Source organism: Rhinatrema bivittatum, chromosome 4, assembly GCF_901001135.1.
Source record: "Rhinatrema bivittatum chromosome 4, aRhiBiv1.1, whole genome shotgun sequence".
NCBI classification, from domain to species: domain Eukaryota; kingdom Metazoa; phylum Chordata; class Amphibia; order Gymnophiona; family Rhinatrematidae; genus Rhinatrema; species Rhinatrema bivittatum.
In genome coordinates this window covers 56,529,045-56,550,750 of record NC_042618.1, presented here as the reverse complement: position 1 = coordinate 56,550,750, position 21,706 = coordinate 56,529,045, and the positions used below count along the sequence as shown (strand labels likewise).

The 21,706-nt window shown below is 42.7% G+C and overlaps 2 protein-coding genes across 4 annotated transcripts in view; one reads left to right on the top strand and one right to left on the bottom strand.

The window, feature by feature from the left end:
- The window catches only part of TRMT5 (tRNA methyltransferase 5), a 28,556-nt gene extending 27,186 nt beyond the window's left edge, over positions 1–1,370 (bottom strand). The window contains exon 1 of the mRNA XM_029598156.1: positions 1,193–1,370. Within this exon, the coding sequence (XP_029454016.1) occupies positions 1,193–1,278 (86 nt within the window). The 5' untranslated portion in view covers positions 1,279–1,370. The remainder of the gene's footprint in view (positions 1–1,192) is intronic.
- Positions 1,371–1,505: 135 nt separating this feature from the next.
- SLC38A6 (solute carrier family 38 member 6) overlaps positions 1,506–21,706 on the top strand; it is a 117,133-nt gene continuing 96,932 nt past the window's right edge. For all 3 annotated transcript variants that reach the window (XM_029598158.1, XM_029598157.1, XM_029598160.1), the window contains exons 1-5: positions 1,506–1,641; positions 12,218–12,348; positions 12,931–13,004; positions 19,190–19,242; positions 19,497–19,536. In XM_029598158.1, coding sequence (XP_029454018.1) covers positions 1,555–1,641; positions 12,218–12,348; positions 12,931–13,004; positions 19,190–19,242; positions 19,497–19,536 — 385 coding nt within the window. In that variant the 5' untranslated portion in view covers positions 1,506–1,554. The remainder of the gene's footprint in view (positions 1,642–12,217; positions 12,349–12,930; positions 13,005–19,189; positions 19,243–19,496; positions 19,537–21,706) is intronic.

Below are 21,706 nucleotides of genomic sequence, written 5' to 3'. Positions count from 1 at the left end.
TTATTTTGTCTTTAATATTTCTCTCATATGGTTTAATTTTTTTTAGTTAATATGAGATGTGCACCTTTTACTATAGCCATGCCCACAGTTTTGAAAACCTTTCCTGGATTCAGTTGTTCATGCTGTTGCATGAGATTCTAAGAAGGTCCATTTAACAGCATTTAGATTACTGAAGATTCATAATGATGGCAAAATTAAAGGTGCTTTCCAAAACCTTCGGTATTAATCTTCTCAGAAATGGAATACATATCAGAACATAAAAGATTGTATTTTTACTACAAAATGAATCAGCAGTGTTTACGAGCACTGCTGCTTTAACTGCATGCGGTTTTCATTTTTTGTTTTAAATAAAGGTAAAAGGAATTTGTTAGCCCAGGCTCTGATATATAGGAGCATTGTTCCTTCTTTTGAAGCAGTCACACACAGAACTGAAGAAAAATGAACAGATTTCATCCCAGAGGTGGCTGCATGTAGAGGCAGTCTGTACTGATTACTAGCAAAAATTGGTGGGTTTCTTTTCAAGGTATATATACACCCAAAGTAAGAAGATAAACTGATACTGTTTATATTATCATGATGACGATTGTCTCACTAACCAAAACTTAGGCTTTGGACTCTACTTAGGTCTGTGGTTTCTGATTTATTAAACATTTTCTGAGTAAGCGTCTGGCTAATATTTTTGCCTTTGGACTGGCGTCTTAAGCTAAAAACCTTACAATTATCTGCCATGACACCCATATTTCACGTTGTACTTTATGGGGACGTGCCCAGTACTCCTTTCCTTCACAGCAGCCTATGCCCTTTCTTGTTCTATAGCAGTTCTCCCTTGACACACCTCATCTTTCCAAAGAACCAAAAACCTTTAACGAGGGATCCTGCAGGTCTTGAAAGGTTTCAGTTTTAAGCATATTCAAAGGGTTTCAGGTCTAAGATGAAGAGAGAGATGCAGAACCTCAAACAGTGCCTGAGATGCAAAGTAAAGCTAGAGAGAGAGAGGCAAAGAGAAGAACTTAAGGGACAAATGTAGTGAAGACCAAGACAGAGCATGACTAAAACGGATGGGGGAAGAGGGGCAACAATTACAAGTTTTAGTAATAGAAGCACCAGGAACCTGCATCTTTCCCCAAGAAAAAAAAGAGCTCAATCCACCGCCCCTTATCGAGAGAGAAAAGCAGGAAGCCGACTCTCTTACCTCATACTCCGAATCCCAAGCGAAGCCCCGGTAAAACGCAACGCCCTGCACGGCGTGCTCAAGCCCAGCACTGTCACCGTCATCATCCCGCGCCAGGCGGCGATTGGCTGTCAGCGCCCCTGTTCTCACGTGCTAAGCTCCAAGGGCAGAAACAGGAAGTAGCGGCGGGACCTTAGCTGATCGGCTGATGCAGAGTCGGAGTCAGCTGTCTGGTGCCCTGAGATTGCTGCCGGGGGGTGGGGAGAAGGTGCATCGGTCACCGGAGATCTTTCCTACGGGAAACTTCAGCAGTGCTGGGATCTCGTCGGCTAGTGTTGGATGTTTGCAGTCAGTAGGATCCTTTCAGTTCTGCCGCTATCACTATGCAGTCTGACCGGCACAGTATCAATGAGGACCACGGTCACTATGTGTCTGTCCAGCCGAACGAATCCGCTCCTCTCCTCGTGAATGTGAGTTGGAGAGGGACATATTTTATCAGATTGGTTTGGAAATAGTATTTTGCCTCATTTCTGATAATTTTCTGGATGTCTTCATCAAAGCAGATGATAACTGTGCCAGCAGAGACTTTCTAAGAAGATGAAACCGCCTACAATAGGGGCTGACTAGTTTCATCCATGTATCTGATGTTATTAGCATCGCTTAGTTGTTATATGACTCTTTTTGATTCGAACTTTATTGATGAAACATAATCATAAGTTGGCTAGAAAGGCTAATGTTCCTTGTGAATGTGTTTCATAAGGGACAGCCAAAACAAACATTTGATATATCAGCACTTTTATAGTATCTTGAGAAAATGGTCAGCAGTGTGAGCGGCGAGGCTAAAGGTGCAGTAGTTTCTGCTCGCTAGCTTATACTTTTGCCACATTCTCCCTCTGGGGATGGAAAAGTCTTCTTGTGAATGTGATCACGCATAAGGCTTATAAGAAGTTATGCTATGTGTACCTTTATAGATTACTTTCAATGAGCTGACGTTCTTACACTGAATGTAACTTCCCTGGGTTGTATGATTGTGTATGGAAAAAATGATAATTATGCATTTATGTTTCCAATTACTGTGAGGAGAGATGACCTAAATATGAAGAATTTCGGATGAATCTCCAGCAGTGTAGGTGGAAAGTTGGATTCTATAAGCCCCAGGCACTTACATATAAATTACAGTAATTGGTACAAGCCGATGATACTATATTAAGTAGCAGACCATACTGCTGTGAGTTTTACATTTATTATGTTTTGCATTATGGGAACTTTTAACATGTTATTTTAAGTATTGGTGTCCCTCATAGATTAACTGACTACAAATTGTTTGGAAGGCTTTAGTGCTTGAGGCAAAGTTACAAGCCCCAACCCAGCTGTTACCACAATAGAAACTGCACATACCTGGTATGCATTATTATTTGGCATGTATGCACTAATATTGAATTATTAAAAGACAGGACTTTCCCAACCTTGAGTTCTTTTGCCAGATTGATGATTATCCTATCACAGTCAGTGAGATGGTCCATTACCATGCCTAAGAATGAGACATCGCATAGAGAAATTTAAGGATTTAAAGTATTTTGTTTACAGTCTAATTGATCTTTTTAGGGCATTGTCCAAAAACATACTTACAAACCATTCTATGATAGGACAGTGGCAGTGGAAAACGAGAAACTGGCTCAGATCGCCTCATGTCTGGGTTAGTCTCAGCTGTGACTGAAAGCTGGCTAAGCCCTGTAGAGCATTTGGCTTTAGCACAACAGATTGTTAGGTATAAACTGATATATTTTTTAAACTTTATTTCCTTGTTGTCTAAGCCAGACCAGTGCAGACAATTGGGTTTGTCCCTTCTACCAGCAGATGTAGGCAGAAGACAAGTTCTTTATCCTGATGTCCCCTTCTTATGCAGGCTGGTGTGTGTATGTATGTATGTATGTATGTATGTATTTATTTATTTATTTATTTATTTATAATTTTTATATATACCGACATTCATCCAGGATATATCATATATATATGGTGTATCAGAGAAGGCATCAGTAGTTCTCTCCCTCCGGTAGATGATAGGTAACCTGGCACAGCAGGAGAGAAATTCAGCGGTAGATTTTAGGGGCAACAGCTGATTCCAGGTTGATTTCCCCTATACAAGTTCAGGACTGAGTCAGGCGGCAGCAATTGGACGACAGCCACAACTGACTGCTCTTTCTCCCACAGGGTTCAGTACTCCTGTATTTCCCACACTGGTTAAAGCTTGGGTGCCTTTCCTTAAAAAAAAAAAAAAAAGGCAGCAGCAGAGATGCCAGTGTGGTCAGGCCCTGCGCATAGACTCAGCCCATCCTCCCCCAGAAAGCAGGCAAGTGCAGGCTTGACTTCCTCCAATGTTTGGCAGCCTCAGGTGAAGCACCGCGATCATCCAACAACAAGGTATGAAGAGGGGACACAAGTGCATACAGTGCAGGCCCAAGCGCACAGCTTCAGTAGCAGGCTCTTTTTGTAAGAAGTGTGATGGCAAGGCCGCTACCAGGAGATGGAGAGGAAACAAACCACATGGTACAGCAAGAGCAGAGAGGTGGGTCAGTCAGTTTATTCTCAGCATTGCTGGAGACAAACATAGCAGCTGTGGGCAGGTCGAGGTACTCCTCCGAGGCATCGGAACAGATGTGGTTTAGCGGCAAGGAACTCCCTGACCCTCAAAGATCTGGGACAATGGGGGGTACAGGCTTATCAGAAGAATTTATGAAAATTCATAGCGTGATTTTTTTTTTTTATTGTGGCAAAAAAGTGCACCACGGTAAGGGTCCTTCCTGCGCAATAGTGGCCCAGCATGGCTGGGGCTGCCATCACTTAAAAGGGCCATAGGCCCAAAAAACATCCTTCCCATAATGAAGAAAAATTACCCCTTGCTTCCCTGTCCCCCCCTCCATCTGTTGATACAGCAGTGCCCCCTCCCCATAATAAAAAAAAAAAAACCCTTATGCTTCGCATGTGGTGATGGCCCTTTCTCTCCTTCCTCTTGTCTTCAAAGACAAAAAGCCTCATTGATACAGGGTAAACCCCAGTCGTCCCGTCCCCCCCACCTCCCCCTGCCCATCCCTGCACCCCTTTCCAAATATTATAAAATCCCTGGTGTCTATTGCCCCCCAACCACAAAAAATAGTACTCTGGGGGGGGGGGCAGGTGGATCCCCACCCCTAGCCCCTGTAACTTGAAAAGATGTATTTGATAGCCAACTGGGGGCCTGGGGTGCCCCCTAGATCCAGACACTGGCCCAGTCTGCCCCTTTTTTCAAAATGGCGCCATGACCTTGCCCCTATAATGTGATGAGCAAGGTCCAATGATCGGACCTAGGCCACATGGCCTAGGCGCTGCCTGGGGCTAGGGGGCACCCTAGGCCCCCAAGACTATTGAAGGCAGCTTTTCAAGGTGTAGGGATGGGGGTCCATCTGTCCCCCCTAGTCCACCAGGTTACTATTTTTTTGGGGTTGGGGGACACTAGGGATTTTATAACATTTGGAAGGGATGATAGGGGTGAGGATGGGGGGGACTATCTTGTTTCAATGAGGCTTTTTGGCCTTGAAGGTGGAGAGAGGGAAAGGGCTATGGCCACGCATGTAGCATAAGTTTGTTTTTTCATTACAAGGGGCCGGTGCCACTTCGATAGGCAGCAGGAGTTGACATTGATCCTTGAGCTGGTTTTATCTTTTTTGGCCTTTTGGGGGTGAATGTATTGGGTACCTTGGCCCTTTAATTTTCCTGTGGGAGCATCAGGGACCTGCATTAGCAGCTTGATGTTTCCTCAGGAAAACTAACTACACCTCTGTCACACGTGGTAAAATAACATTGGATTGCTATGCGTAAGTCGCTTTGAATGCATTATTTATTTATTTATCGAGTTTTATATACCATCATTCGGTTTCGCCATCACAACGGTTTACAAAATTAGGCAATTTTTTTACATGGAAATATATGCAAAGCAGCTTATTTCCATAGGGGGAGGAAATCTTCTGCTATATCATGCAACAGTGACATAATATGATGATATATGATATCAATTCCAAAAAATAACCAACTATTCCTCAGTTATCCCTTATTTTTCTTAATTATTTATCTTTTTTATGAATTATATGAGTTATGTCTCTTTGTAGGACCTTCATGAGTACAGTTTGTAATTAGCGCAAACTGGACCGATAACACGAGCACAGTTTCGAAGTCAACAGCAATAGCAAATTTAACTGATGTCACATTGACTGAACATTGAGGGCTCTGGATAAAGGACTGTCCTATGTTCCTGAAAGTCCGTGCAATTCTTTTCAAACTAGAATTGATCTTTTTCGTTTTTTTCGGTCCCTTCAGATTAAAGTATATTTTGGTGACAAGTTGGGGAATGATCAGTCTATTATTGTTCCTAAATCGGGTTGGATACCCCCTGGACCAGTGGATCCTGTAATTGCGACATTCATGCAGTTAGCTTTACGAGATCTAGAGAATTTTAGAACATGTTCAGGATTTCAAATGGAGATTTGCATCACAGGAATGGTCGAAGGCACAACAACAGGCTATTAAAGAGCTATCTGAAAACTGCGATATAGTGGTGAAAGCCACCGATAAGGGGGGTGCAATTGTTATACAGAATAGAAATGATTACATACAAGAGATCCTTGGTCAATTAAAAGATACAACATATTATCAGCTATTGCCAGGGGATCCGACTTTAGAACTACAAAAACGGATTGGAGAGATTTTCGATCTAAGTATAAAAGATGGTTTTCTCTCAAATAGGGAGATATGAGCACTGAAGATAGATCATCCGGTGTGCCCGATATTATACACTTTACCTAAAATCCACAAGAATCTTAGATCTCCTCCAGGGCGTCCGATTGTAGCCAGCAGAGGGTCCATCTTGGAACCATTATCACATTTTTTTGGATTATTTTTTGAAGCCCTTTGTGCAACATACAGCTTCATTTGTACAGGATACCACTCAGACATTGGCTTTGCTACAATCTCTTCCACCTTTTCCTAAGGATTGCATTTTAGCAACATTTGATGTCGAAACGTTATATACAAACATTTCCCAAGTGGAAGCTTTCGAATTAATGGAAAAGATTTTGGAGACACAAGAATGTCCACATCGAGTACCTATGACTTTTTTGATGTCTTTATTACAGTTGGTGCTTTTTCAAAATTATTTCATGTTTGAGGACTGTTATTTGCAAATCAAGGGGGTTGCGATGGGGGCCCATGGTTGCCCTTGATATAGCCAACCTTTTTGTAGCCCATTTTGAGGAAAAAGTGTTGTATCCTTCATCATGGTTTAACAATATACACATTTGACGACTCTATATAGACAACATCTTTTTCATCTGGCTAGGACAGTGATGGCTAACCTATGACACGCGTGTCAGAGGTGACATGCCGAGATGCTTTTGCTGACACGCGCAGCGTTTCATGGACTATCGGGAATTTTTTTTTTTTTTATCGGCTGTGCCGAGCCTTTTCTTTTTCATCTGCGCCGACCCTTTAAAATGTGTTTTTTAGTATCCTCCCTCCCCAATGCCCCCGGGCGCAGGGAGGCTCATTCAGCGCAGCGATAGGCAGAGCCGTGGTGAGGTTCACGTCACCACGGCCAGAAGAAACAGATCGCATTTAAACGCGCTGATGCTCCTCCTCCTTCCTGCCTGTGCGGCCCTGGAAGTAAACGTTGCCGGAGTCGCGTGGGCAGGAAGGAGAAGAAGCATCAGCGTGTGCAGAAGAGGAGCAGCACTTGTGCTTACGGGCCGCCGCAAATTCCAAGTCGCAGCAGCCCGAGAAGAGGAAGAGGCCCGGTAGCAGGGCCACCACGGCCCGAGAAGATCAGGGCTGCTGCAGAGCCCATCCTGCGGCGACCCGCGAAGAGGAGGCCCAGAGGTGAGAGAGAGGCTGAGGGTCTGTAGAGGGTGTGTGTGTGTGTGTGTGTGTGTGTGTGTGTATGAGATGAGTTGAGAGATTGTGTTTGAGAGTGAGGACCTGAATTTTTTCTGAGACAGCATGTGCTTGAGCAAGACAGCATGTGAGAGAGAGAGAGAAAGAGAGCCTGTGTGTGAGAGTCAGACAGCATGCGCCAGTGAGAGACTGTGTATGAATGATTGTATGAGAGAGAGCATGTGACAGTGAGAGCCTGTGCTTGAGCAAGACAGCATGTGGGAGTGAGAGAGAGCCTGTGTGTGTGAGAGTCAGACAGCATGTGCCAGTGAGAGACTGTGTGTATGAATGATTGTATGAGAGAGAGCATGTGAGAGTGAGAGCCTGTGCTTGAGCATGTGTGAGTGAGAGAGAGCCTGGGTGTGTAAGTCAGACAGCATGTGCCAGTGAGAAATTGTGTGTATGAATGATTGTATGAGAGAGCATGTGGCAGTGAGAGCCTGTGTGTGTGTGAGAGAAAGGAATGCATGTGAGAATGAGAACCTGACTCATTCTCTCCATCTTCTTCCCCGGAGGGAAGAAGATGGAGAGAAAAGAAACAGAAAAAAAGACAATATAAAAGGAATTGGCAAAAAAAAATAAGAAAGGGAAGGTGGAAAAAAAAAAAGCCTGTGATCAACCAATTAGAAAACTAAGATCAGACAGCAAAGGCAAAAAAAAAATATAGATTACTTTTTAGTGATTGGCACATGTAATCTTTGGGAATGTGCAAGAATAGCACTTTCTCTACGGATCTCACAATGTACGAGATCAGCATGGAGAAAGTGGAAGCCCACAGGGCCTGCACAGAGGAGGCAGCAGAATGGACTTCAGTGTTAGTAGCAGTAATCGGCGCCTCCCCAGTAGCCATGTGGCAGCAGTGACAGTGGCAGCAGAGGAATGAGAGAGGTTCAGAGGTTTCTGGCAAAAGAAAGAGAGGGGGATCTGCCTTCAGTGTGTGCATGTGTATGAATGGGACTCTGCCTGGGGGTGTATGTGTGTGAGTGCATGGGTGCCTGCCTGAGGGTCTGTGTGTGTGAGAATGAATGTGTGCATGCCTGGGGCATGGGGAGGGAGTGGTGTGAAAATGAATGGGAGCCAATAAAAGAAACAGACTGACAGATGAAGTTTGTAACTCTTGCTTGGGCTTGAAGTGTACAAAATACCAACCTTCAATTGAAGATTTAGCCAATGAAATTCAGCAACAAAAAAGTCACTAAGCAGGTAAGGTAAAGAATTATTTGTTTTTGCTTTATTAATAAATACAGTACATATTAAAATTATAACTTTGTTATTGATTAGAGCTACAAATATCACAAAATTATGGATTTTTCTAGAAGTGACACACTGCCCGAGTTATGCTCGGGTTTTTTATGAATTTTGACACACTGAGCTCAAAAGGTTGGCCATCACTGCTCTAACACAAGCCTTCATAAAAGATCTTACCTTAAAGATGGTGCTATTGGTAGCATTCTGTTCAGCAAGAAAAATCTGAGTCACAGGCATTATCTTGCAGAGATCCCTACCTGTTCTTGGAGGAGAAGTCCATTACCTGCTATTAAGTTTACTTAGAGAATAGCCACTGCCATTAGCAATGGTAACATGGAATAGACTTAGTTTTTGGGTACTTGCCAGGTTCTTATGGCCTGGATTGGCCACTGTTGGAAACAGGATGCTGGGCTTGATGGACCCTTGGTCTGACCCAGTATGGCATGTTCTTATGTTCCTTTTTCAAGAGATTACACCAGTACCATCATTCCTTCCGAAAGTGGTCTCAGAGTTCCATTTGAATCAGGTGGGGGTTTTACCCAGATTCAGGAAGATGGACTCGGGGGCCGGAGGAAGGATCTCTGGTTCTTGGACATGAGAAGAGCTCTCTTAAGATTTTCTGAATGTTACCAATGCCTTCAGAAAATCTGGAAGGCTTTTTATATTCTTTACAGGGGCACACAAGGGAGAAGTTGCCTCTAAGGCATCCATAGCTCACTGGATTAGGGAGGCAATAACAGTGACCTATATGGTAAGCAGAAAGCCAGACCCAGAGGGGCTAAGGGTACATTCAGAAGTGTAGGTGGCATCCTCTGCAGAGTTCATGTCAGTATCACCTGTAGAGATTTTTATGGCAGCTACAGGGACCTCTCTACATTCATGTTCGAGATATTGCAAACTGAATCTTCAGGAGAAAGATAGTACATCATTCACCCAGGACAGGTACTGCTTAGGTACATCTCAAATGTCGGAACTAGTCTGGTTTGGATGTCAAAGAAGATAAAGTTAAATTTCCTTTCCTTTAGTCCTGCCAGACCAGTCCAGAACCCACTCTGAAGTATGGTTGGTGGTAGAAAAAGAAAAGAAAATTTTCATTTGTTTCCTTTTGGCTTCAAGGTGAGGTAAAACAGAGGTATAGGGAAAGCACCTTTTTCCAGAGGTAAAAACAGCTCGAAAAGAAAAAAAAAAGAAGGGCAGAGCCAAGTACAATTTCCTTTGTCAATTTTTTAATTTGTCAGTGGAGCTAAGATGGCAGTTTGATAGCTCCTTGTGTGTATCAGAGTTTCTTTTCCTGAATCTTCATTTCCTCACAATGCTGCTGAAGCAGAAAGGTAAGCCCAGGCAACATCCCTCCAAGCCTGTGGTTTTACCTGGTCAGCGCACACTGGACAATTTGATCTGCCAGTCTATGACTGAGAATGGGGGTGAGATTTCCGTTGCGGTTTCTATCGTGGGAGTGATGGATCCACTGGATGTTACACTTATCCCCCCCTGAATCTCTTCCCCCCACCCCAACCAGGTCGTACCTGGTATTAAGCAATCGCAGGAAAATGACGCAACTGCTATCATAGTTGGAGGGGCCGTTGCCGAAGAAGACTTGCTTCGGCCAGAAGTCAATATTTCTGGGAGAAATGAGGAGGTGATGCCATTTGGTAGCCCTTTGCGAAGCACCCAAATTGGAGATACATCTGCTTCTCTCCTGAGCCGTCCCCAATAACCATTGGTAAGACCAGCTGAAGTTTCTCTAGACACGTTATGGACAGTCTTGGTGCCTGTGGATTCTGCTATATCTAACTATGCCGCTGATATTAGTTTGTTGGTGAAAACGTTTTCTGAACTTTGAGACGTTAATCCACAAAGGCTTCATATGAATGAGTCAAAGGTGGACAATATGGGAAAACAAAGTGCAGGATATCCAGAAAACAAATGCTGCTTTAATTCAAGATAAAAACTCTGTTCATAAGAAAACTGAACATCATGAACATTTTTCAAAGCAATTGAATTTGCGCTTTTTGAGTTTCCCCAAGATATTGGGGATTCTGGCTAGAGATACACTACAGAAATATTTCATTGAAATTCTAGGATTACCAGCCGAGAGTTGTCCACCAATTAGCGAAGCCTATTTTTTTGCCAGCTCGGAGAAGAGAGGGGAACATTTGCTCTTTGGCAGCTGATTCCCCATTGGATGTGTCTGCTATATTAGAAAGTTCCATTGAAGATGTTGAAGATAAGAGCGACTCTCTTGGTCTCATTTGTATTTGAGCAAGACTTTAATATAATCTTGACATTTTACTTTCATAAAGCTCAAGCTTTGTTGTATGGGAAACGTATCAGGATTTATCCAGATGTTTTTCAATCTATACAGAATAGAAGGAAATTGTTTCTTGTTATGTGTCAGGAAGTTTTGTCTATGGGTGCTACATTTTTGCTTAGAAACCCATGTAAGTGTGTTGTCTCATATGCTGGTAATAGATATCATTTCTTTATTCCTGACCAATTACATTTTTTTCTTGATCAAAAGAAATCTCCAATTGTAGTGCCTGATGATGACGTTTAATTTAAATAAGATACTACAACTATGTAGCAAGTTAATTCTTTTTAAATTATTCTTAGTTTTCATATTCTCAAGATCTCTATATTTCCACCCCCCTCCCTTTATTATTGGGGACTATGGTTATGTATTTTCTTCATTGTTTCTAATTTGAAATGTTTTTCTTCCTGTTTAGCCTTTGCTTGTCATAAGAATATGGCTATTCAATTTGAAATGAATAAATACATTAAAAAAAACATTTTTTTAAAATGTGTCTCTTTTTTTTTTTTGTTTGTTTTTTCCTGATCGCCACTTGGTTTGGGAATTTAATATTTTTGGGTTAAGTCTAAGAAGAATTCTTCATATGAGCTTGGGCAATAAGATTACTGACAAAGAACTTGCTCCATGCCTCTATCTATTGGTAGGAGGGCAAATCCAATTTCTGGACTGGTCTGGCAGGACTAAAAGAAAGGAAATTAAGTGGCATCTGGTAAGTTTAATTTCACCATGTTATTCTGATGAAGCATGTGGCTTTATAGAAGATAACTTATTAAAACCTTGAAATCAGATTGTCTGTCTGCTTTAGACAAAGCTCTCAATTACTTTTTACTTGTAGACTTTGCATCAGTTTTGAAAGAGAAAATGCATGCGTACTTCACTTTGCATTTTGCTGAAGGTACAAAGTACTCATGGACAATTGCATCTGCTTTTTATGTGGGTGGATTTTTTCATGGAAACTTTATGCATGCAGAGTTGAAAATACAATCCAGGCTGGTTCTTTTCCGATTCCATCCAAAGCACCAGCCCTGGAAACACCTCCTGTAAATGCAGTTAAAAGTGCCGACACTGTGGAGATGTGTGTGTGCATTTAGCAGGTTGAGGGAGAGCAATTCTCAGACAGGCGACATGTGAGAGTAAATCACTGTTTACCCACTTAAATTACTTTGAAAATTGTCCTCCCCATTTGTCAAAAGGGGCACTTAAGTATCAGTCAAAAATTTCTGAAAGCATTCTCTTCAGAAAGATTCACTTCCCGGTTCTTGCTCTGCAATTTTACTTGTCTCCTGAGAGTTGAATGAATGCATTATTATAAAAAGATAATTGTTTTTCTCAGATCAAACTTGTCATGCTGGCTTTGCTTATCTGGTAAAAGCTGTTAACTCTGTAGGCCCAAGCTCGATTCACCTGCCTCCTACCTCCACCCCACATCTACCATTTTGGCTGTTTGGGGATGGGAGCTTGGAGTTCTGTTATGTGTGCTGTTAAGCCGATACTGTCTGAACAGGTAATTGTGGTTGTTGTTATTGCAGAGGTCTCAGAGGCGGGCATCCTCAGGTACTTCCTTTGGCTTTTCAGTGTTTAATTTAATTAATGCTATCATGGGAAGCGGAATCCTTGGTTTATCGTATGCAATGGCCAACACGGGGATTATCGGATTCAGGTAAGTTTATGGTGTATGCATTTCTGTAATGTAGTCATTTTAAACGTAAGGGTTACATTGCAGTCTTGTCTAGTTCAGAAGACGTGTGGCTAAATGCAATAAGGATAAGCACACTTTTTAGATTTCTTTGTTTCAGAATGCAGTACTGTAGTCTAGCCAGGGTTCAAAACCCGCTGATCTTTGTCACCTTAGGTAAGAAAATGCAGATGCAGAGAACTCTCCAAGGCTCATATCGCAGTGCTTTCTCGACTAACTAAATACAATTGTTGCCTGCACCTTGTTTGCTGACTTTTATAGTTGCACTTGTCCTGGTAGTTGCCAGAGCACCACCCTTCTGCTGCTATCCTCTAGGCTTTTCAGTCTGAGGCTGTACAAAGTTGATGATAATGCAATATAGTAATACTGAGGTGAGTCAGCAGCTTGTGAACAGCTATCAGCTGACATAGGTCATGTTTAAAATGAAAGGCATAAAGGAAGTTCTCTCGCTGTCTCTTAAGGCTGTAGCACAAGAAAAAGGGCAATGCACATTTTTATGTTATCTTCCAGACTAGCCCTCATAACTTTTAATATTTTACCTTTCAGTATTTTGCTGCTGATTGTTGCCTGTCTGGCTTCTTATTCGATCTACCTCCTGCTGCATATGTGCATTCAGACCGGTATGTGAATCTGTTTTATGATTGCTGTCTGGAAGCTCTTGAAAGGTGATGCATTTGTACTTTTTTTTTGCATAATATCTTCATTCAGTTTATCAAAGAAACATATAAACAGCAACAGATGAACATCCCAGGCACAGATAACAAATAGTGGCATCATGAAAACAAATCAATATGATATATGGTTTGCTAATATCACAGCAGAAACAAACAAGTATAAATCTGGAATGAGAAAAAACAAGGCACATTCCCATTCTCCCCTCCCCATCTAAATGAAAGCCAACAGAACTGTATTGTAAGTAACAGAAATATAGAGCCATTCTGGAGCAGTATTGGTACCACAATTGTCAGAGATAAAAGTAGTAGCGTTGGCTCTCTTTGATACCGAAAACCTGTCCTGAACAGATGGATGTAACTGATCTATAAACGAACCCCAGATTCTAGGGAATTGTTTAATTTTCTTCCCTCCTTCCCCCAAACTGCAAGGTTTACAGTCCATCGATAGGAGCTCTAGAATCTCAGAGTGCCAGAAAGATAGCGTGAGGCCAATTTGTGCTGTTTTTGTAAAATTCTGATTCCTGAAGAAGGGGAGGCCTCTGTGGCTTCAAAGGCTCATGCACAACAATACAGTTGAGTAATTCTTGCGTTGGTCCAAGGAAAGGCATCACAACTTGTAAATATTTTGGTTGTCTCCATAACCAATAGAGCTACTAGAACGCATCAGTACTTTCTGTAAGCAAATACCACATTCTCTGTGTTCTAATATACTGTAATTTGAGATTCTGTGATATATGATCCTATACGTAGGGGGATCCAATAATTAAGAGGTTATGAACTGTATATATATATATATACTAATTTGAACTATGTTCTGCTCTTTCAATCAAATTGACAACGCGACCATTCTGTAGCAGCTATTATGTTGTCTACACTGTAAATTGCCTGTAACATTTTTCAACCAGACTAACCATTGTGATCCACTGTGAAATGACTGAGCAGCTATGAAAAGCAGAATAGATATCTTTAAGTTAAGGTATCTAATAATTTACTGATCTGTTTTGTATGCTCAACAAATCAGTTCTGCACCACAGTGAAAAGAGAAGGGTCATCAGGAGAATAAGAGGAAAAATTGCGCCTTATCCAGGCTGCTTTGGTTGTTGTCCCTTTTTAATTCCCTATGATTCTCAATAGATGAGCATTTACGGGCGGATTTTAAAAGCCCTGCTCGCGCGCCAGCGCACCTATTTTCCATAGGCCGCCGGCGTGCGCAGAACCCCGGGACGCGCGTAGGTCCCGGGGGTTTTGGAAGGGGGCGTGTCGAGGGCGGGGCTGAACGATGCGGCGTTTTGGGGGCGGGGCGCAGCATTTCGGGGGGCGGGGGCATGGTGCCGGCCCGGGGGCGTGGTCCAGGCCTTCGGACAAGCCCCCAGGTCGGAGCACGGCGCGCCAGCAGTCTGCTGGCGCGCGTAGATTTACGTCTGCTTCTCGCAGGTGTAAATCTACGGACAAAGGTAAGGGGGGGGTTAGGTAGAGGAAGGGAGGGGAAGGTGAGGGGAGGGGAGGGCGAAAGAGAGTTCCCTCCGAGGCCGCTCTGATTTCGGAGCGGCCTCGGAGGGAATGGTGACAGGCTGCGCGGCTCGGCGCGCGCCGGCTGCCCAAAATTGGCAGCCTTGCGCGCGCCAATCCAGGATTTTAGAAGATACGCGCGGCTACGTGCGTGTCTTATAAAATCCAGCGTACTTTTGTTTGCGCCTGGTGCGCAAACAAAAGTACGCGAACGCGCTTTTTTAAAAAATCTACCCCTAATGTTTCTGTACTTAAAACCAACCCCCAGATCCTCATTCTTTTACCCAAATTCTCCCCATCCCTGTTCATATAACTGTCCTATTTATCTGTCCCATGCATGCTTCGCTGCTGTCTTAGTACCGGTTCCCACCACCTCTGCTAGTAGGTGATTCCAGCAAAGAAGTATTTCTTCTGAGCCTTCCTTTATCCAAGTTCCTATCATGGCCATTTGTCCTTAATTTTCTTATAAGAACATGAGATATGACTTACAGAGGCCAATCCAAGTCACAATTACTGGCAAGTACCCAGACATTAAATAGATCCCATGCTACTAATGCTGGCAACAAGCAATGGTTATTCCCTGTTGATTAATAGCAGTTTTATGGACTTCTCCCAGGAGCTTATCCAAACCTTTTTTAAACCCAGATACATTAACTTCCTTAACCACATCCTCTGGCAATGAATTCCAGAGCATAATTGTGCATTGAGGGGTGGATTTTAAAAGGAGCGCACAGCCGTCCATGTGTGTGCGGGTCCCGGCATGGGCACATGGACACGCTGATTTTATAACATGCGCACACCGGCGCACGCATGTTATAAAATCTGATGGCCACGCACACATTTGTACCCGGATTTTAAAATCTGCGCACACATGTGCGTACAGGGGGTGCGAATTTTCGATTAATACATGGGGCCTCCCCCAGTTCCCTGCTCCCCTACCTAAACTTCCTCCCTCTTCCCCTCCCCTCTCCCTAAACCTAACCTACCTTTCTGAAAATGTTTTATTTTATTACTTACTACTCCTCTGGAGCAACAGTAATCTCTGCACGCCGGCCGGCTGCCAGCGTGCGCTTCCCCAGTACAGCGGCTAATGGCCTCTGTTAAGTGGGCCTTCAGCCCGCCCCTTTTTCAGGGCCCGACACTTGTGCGCGTACTGGGGTTTATGCGCATTGGCCTTTGAAAATTCGTCCATGAGTGAGAGAGAATTTTCTTTGATTTGTTTCAAATGTGCTACTTGCTAACTTCATGGAGTGCCCCCCTAGTCCTTGGTATTATCCGAAAAAGTGAATAACCGATTCACATTTATCTGTTCAAGTCCTTTCATGATTTTGTAGACCTCTATCATATTCCCCCTCAGCATTCTCTTCTCCAAGCTAAACAGAATGTTAGGAATTATTAGGGGGGAAATGCCAAATAAAATGGTGGATGTCACAATGCCTCTGTATCGCTCCATGGTGAGACCGTAAATTAATACTGTACATTATTAAGGTTTGGGCGATTGGGCTTTCTCCTAGTAGCGTCCCCTCCCCCCAATGAATATATAATGCATATGTTATGAAATTAATGCTGACATTTTAGAAACAATTTGTAAAAATAGTGTCCCTCACTCTCTTGGGCACCATGTGTAATACAGGAGGCGATATTGATAAAATCTAGGTGCCTAGCTGAGGGACTGAGATTTCTGGATCTGCATCAGTGAAAATATCTACCTCTGTGCACCTAAATTTATGTGGCCTGTTTTCACTGGGAGTTCTCTATCCCTTTGATTAATGTGAATTCTGAAGTAGGAGTTGCACCTAGGCCATCCCAAAAAAGCTGGGAATAATTTAATATTCTAAGAATGAGGTGGCGATCTTATTAACCAAAATGAATACTGCAATTTTTGCTCTAGACTCATGCCCTTTTAACCTGATAAAATCGGCTGTTGGAAAAACTGCAGGAGCTTTTATCAGCTGTAATCAATATCTCTTTGGAAGAGGCTTTGTTACCAGTCCTTCTTAAATATGTATTGGTATATTTGTTGTTAATAATTCACCTCTGTATCCAGATATTTTAAACAACTATAGTTCTATTTCTAACCTTCCCTTTGTATCTAAATATATTGAAAGAGCATTTTGCAATTTAATTACTAGAATGCTTGGCCAAAATTCAATAGCTTGATCCATTTTCAGTCAAATTTCAGATGTGGACATAACACAAGAGTCCGCCCTAGTTGCCACTGTAGACAACTTATGGATAAACTTAGACAAGGGAGGCACTGATTTTATTAGACTTGATGGCAGTCTTCAACATAGTTGGCCTTCATAGTTTATTGGTTAAGCTACAGGACATTGGTGTTGAAGGTCATGTTGCTTCTTGGTTTCACTTCTTTCTGAGTGACAGAACTCAGTCTGTCTTGTAGAAGGATAAGGTGTCCGCCTTGAAGACTTTACTCTGCGGAGCCCCTGCAGAGGGGTCTACACTGTCTTCCACCCTGGTGGATGCATGGAACAGGGGATCTCTAAGGAAGTGATGGGAATTATAATGCTAAATTAATTGGGCGGATGGGCAGACTAGGTAGGCCATATGGTCTTTTGTCTGCTGTCATGTTTCTATGTTTCTGTCTCTATCCATTGTTACAGGTTATTAGATCTCGTAGGGTGAAGCTCCAGTGTTATGCAGATGGGATCCAGATTTATTGCCCCTTACCACAGAATCTGGAAAAGTTTGTACAAATAGTAACTGATTCTTTGGCGAGCATCTCCCGGTGGATGAAGGCAAATACTTGAGGGTGAATCCAGCTAAAAGAGACTTTTTGTAGGACAGTAAGATGCCTTTTGAGAATATTAAATTTCAGCTGCAGCTAGATGGAACTATTCTCTCTCAGGCCACAAGTAAGAAGTATTGGTTATTTTAGATTTGCTGTTTACCATGAGAGTCAAATCTCTTCTGCAGTTCAAAAGGCAATTTTAAATTATAAATGGTCTGTCAACTAAAACCATATTTGACCCTGACCAATTAAAAATGCTCCTACTATATGCTTTAGTGCTAGCTTGTAAAAACTACTATAATTTCTTTTTAATGAGTCTTCCTGGTAAAAGTCTCAACAGATTACAGCTGAGTCAAAATGCGGCTGCCATCAGAGAGCATATTACTCCGGTTCTGAGTGAATTGATGTTGGCTCCCTATATCATTCTGCTTGCAGTTTAAAACGTTCTGCCTCACCTTTAAAGCCATGAATGGTCAGGGCCCTGGTTGTTGCCTGAAAGCTAAAGCTGGTGTACCCCAAGGCATTGTTTAACCTGCCAGAGATGGTCTTGTGAGGGTCCCATCACTTAAACATGTAGACTGGCCGGATTGAAGAATCATATTTTTTCATGTGCAGCCCCTGTTGTATGGCATGCCTGACCATGAAATGTTAGATTAGAGAAATATTGCATAAGGTTTAGGAGATTGGTTAAGAGAGACAAAATTAGGAGAGCTTTTCCTAAAACCTCATTTGGACCCAGCTAAGAATAAGTTGCCATCATGGTCCTTCTCTTAAACCTTGTACTATTGTCTGAGTGGCCCTTGCTGGGTATGTTACTGGTATTGTATTTCATCAACTTGATGTAGATTGCCTGGAGATCTTTAGGTAGGTGTTACCAAATGGTAATTAAATAAATTCAGCGTTATTCCACCTTTAGAAAACAAGTGAATGCTCTCTTTTTTTAAGCAGGCTTTTGATAATATTGGGCATTGAGCTCGCAATGTTGTTAGATGCCTGCTATTTCAGTTTGAATATTGTTTATGTCTTATCCTTATTAGTTTATTTTACCTGCCCACGCAAATTAACGTGTTTTTATTCTGATTTGATTTCTGTGTTACCTGTTGATCGATATGTTCACTGTATTTTTAATTTTACATTTATTTTTTCTACTTTTATTGCCGCTTTTTAATTGTAATTGATTACAGTCTTGTGTGTCTGTCTATTGATGACGAATATTTGTTGTAACCAGCAGAGACCTTGGGATTATGCGGGATCAAAATCTGGTAAATAAATAAAAATTGGGCAGGCTCAGGTCAGGGGAAGTAAGTTAGGCACGCAGCACTGCTTTTCAGCGCCATATGCCTCACTCACTGTAGGGGGAATAAATAGCAGGCCTAAATTTAGGCTGCTAAAATGAAGTGGATTTTCAGCCAAAACCTTAGGAGCCTAAGTTGTGTGTGAGATCTCTTTGCTCATCTATCAGGGATGGTGGAGCACTGTCTTGGTTAAGGAGCGATATCCTGCAAGTGTTCAAGCTGGCCAGTGGGTTAAATATATCCTTGCTATATGGTACAGCTCAGCATCTGATGGGACAAGCAATTGGTCGTCTTCTGCTATCATCTACCATGTTACTAAGTTAACGATTTTAGGAATGGGTTGCTCCTCTCATCTTCTCCTTCTTCTCCAGTGCCTCTTGAGAACGAGCAGGAATAACCTTACGTCATGTTATTCCCTGCTCAAGCACAAGGTTACCACCGTTTTGCCAGCACTCTGCTGTCCCACCAAACACAGGGCACCTTCAGCTCCCACGTGGCAAAGAAATCTTAGAGTAATCCTGTGCAATCTATTGAGAAATACATTTTAAATGCCTCTCATTGTTTTTTCCTGTTCACAGCGGTCACATCTTATGAAGACATTGGTCTGTTTGCATTTGGATCACCTGGAAAGGTACACTTGCTTGTCTCTTTTTTGCCATTGATTTACTGCTCTCTAGTTAGTTGGGTGCCCCTCATTCTTGCTGGACCTGGCAGTTTTAATACGTTGGGCCCACAGAATGTAAGGCAGTATTTGTAGATGGTTCACTTAAAGCAGTGTTAGGTTAGTATACGGCCCATGACTATTTCAGGAATAAATTTTGGAAGAAATAATTCTATTCTTACCATGTTTATTGTACCCTTTCAAAGAGAGTTATTATTTTCTAGGTCCTTGTGGCAAGTACCATCTTAATCCAGAATATCGGAGGTAAAGAACTTCCATTTTTTTTGAGTGTGTGTGTGTGTGTTTGTATCATCTAATTCCTTGATCATGCAGATTTCATCCACATAGAATTGTCCGTCTGTATTTCACATGTACAGTTAGCCTTCATCATGTAATTAAAACTCTGATCTTAGATCAATGATTCTGGTATTTCAATTCAGGCCACTTTGGTATCCATGCTTTGAGGGTATATGTTTTGGTAGATAAAGAATGTCGATGATGATCGCTTGGATATTGTGTTTGTTTTTATTATGGGTACAGTACAAACCCTGTCTAAGACCTTTTTTTTTTGTAAGGCACTTTTCAGCTCTGTGAGCTGTCTCTATCGTATTTTGGGTGTATGTAGAGTCAAAGTTGCTGACAATGAACAGTGCAGCTTGTCTACATGCAGCTACCACGGGGATGTAACTTACACACCCTACTGCTCTCCTCTTGCTGCCTCAGGAAAGAGATTACCTCTTCCCTTTTCTGGAGAGCAGATGCGCACCAGTTTTCTGAGGCGAGGGAACTGCCTCAGAAAATGCCACAGGCGTCTGCACAGGGATTAAGACAGGACAGACAGATGAGAGAAACAAGAGACTGGAATTAAAGCATGCTGCAGAATTGATGGCCAGCAGAGGGAGGAAGATGGGAGGGCAGATAGGACTGTACTGCAGAGATCTTGGAGATAAGGGTATTAATGTATTGTTAGCTGGCTCCAGATTTTCAGGACAGGTTCATCCAATGCCGGTTTTATCCCACTGCATGCAGGGGTTTGTAATGCTGATTCTCTCATTGCCTTCCCCTAAGAAAGGCAAGACGACTGGCCCATGCATGCAGTGGGGGTAAAACCCAGGCTGGATCAGCTTGTCCTGAAACATCTGGAGCCAGCTGGCAACCCCGTCGTCAATGAGAAGTTTTACAGAACACAGTGCAGCATTTTCTCATAGAAGATTATTAATGAGCTTGTAGCACTGCAAAGGTATGAAAGGGTGAAGGCTGTTCTATCAGAATGAGCTGTGAAGTCTGGAGTAGGGAGAACAGAGCAGATGGGATCAGGTGGAGCTTGCATGTAGGTTAGTGGGAGGCTGAAAATGGGACAAACTGGTTGCGATACGAACAGCTTAGGGCTGCATTGGACATAACACTGGGCTCCTGTGAGACCCTCGCCAACCGAGGGGGTGCTCTCACCAAGCTTTTTTGGGTGAGGCAGTCGTAGCGCAAAGCCTAAACAAGAAGGTTATGTGAGACTTTTTATCATGAAGGCCTCTAGAGCCCCGTGTAACCATCTCTTTCTCTCTCCCTGACGTGCTCTCCCCCACCCCCTTAGCCATCACATGAAAAGACCATGCAGGGCCCATGATAAGGAAACAGCACTGGTGCAATTGTCACTGAACCTGGATTCAGCCGGACTTGAGCTTCCACAAAGTTATCCAAAGTCTTAAGTATTTCCTTTCTGAGAGCTTCCTAGGCCCCACGCTGCTTTTTTTTTTTTTTTCTTTTACAATCAAGGATGTGTGAACCGGGGAGGGAGCTGGAGAAGAGACGCTTTAATACACTATTCATTCGTGAGGTTAAAAAGGCTTAAGATGTACCATAAATGTGGAAAATGTTAACGGTTTGTACTGCTGGATCATCACTTTTGATGTCATGGTCCGACATGTTTCAGAACTGAGAGGGCTTGACATACAAGGCCCTGGTGGTGTTTGACTGGCCGGTGACTTCTCTATGATGTGCGGTGCCACACTAGCCACGTTTTTATAAGAGAACATTTCTTTAAAGTGTTCTCTGTAACTATGGTCCCACGTCGCAGTTCACTGCAGACCTTTAAACCCCTTAAACGATCTGCAGGTATTCCTAGTATTCATTAGCCTCTCGCTTTCCTATTGTTTGATTTATCCTCTGGCATTTTGGTAAGCCATTGTGCATTCCCCCTTCCAATAAGATTGAGCTGTTCCTTGAAGATCTTAAAGCTGACTTTGCCCTCTTTATGACCCGGTAGCCTGAGGGCACATACAGTGGGAAGGCTTAGGCATGTTTTTGAATAGGAAAACTGTCTAAGCCTCTTAGGACCTGATTTATCAAGGTCTTTTCCCATAAATACAGAGTGAGGAGAGAGTATAATGGCTATTGCTACAAGAAAATGGCAGGGAACATAAAGCAGGGTTGGCAAAAC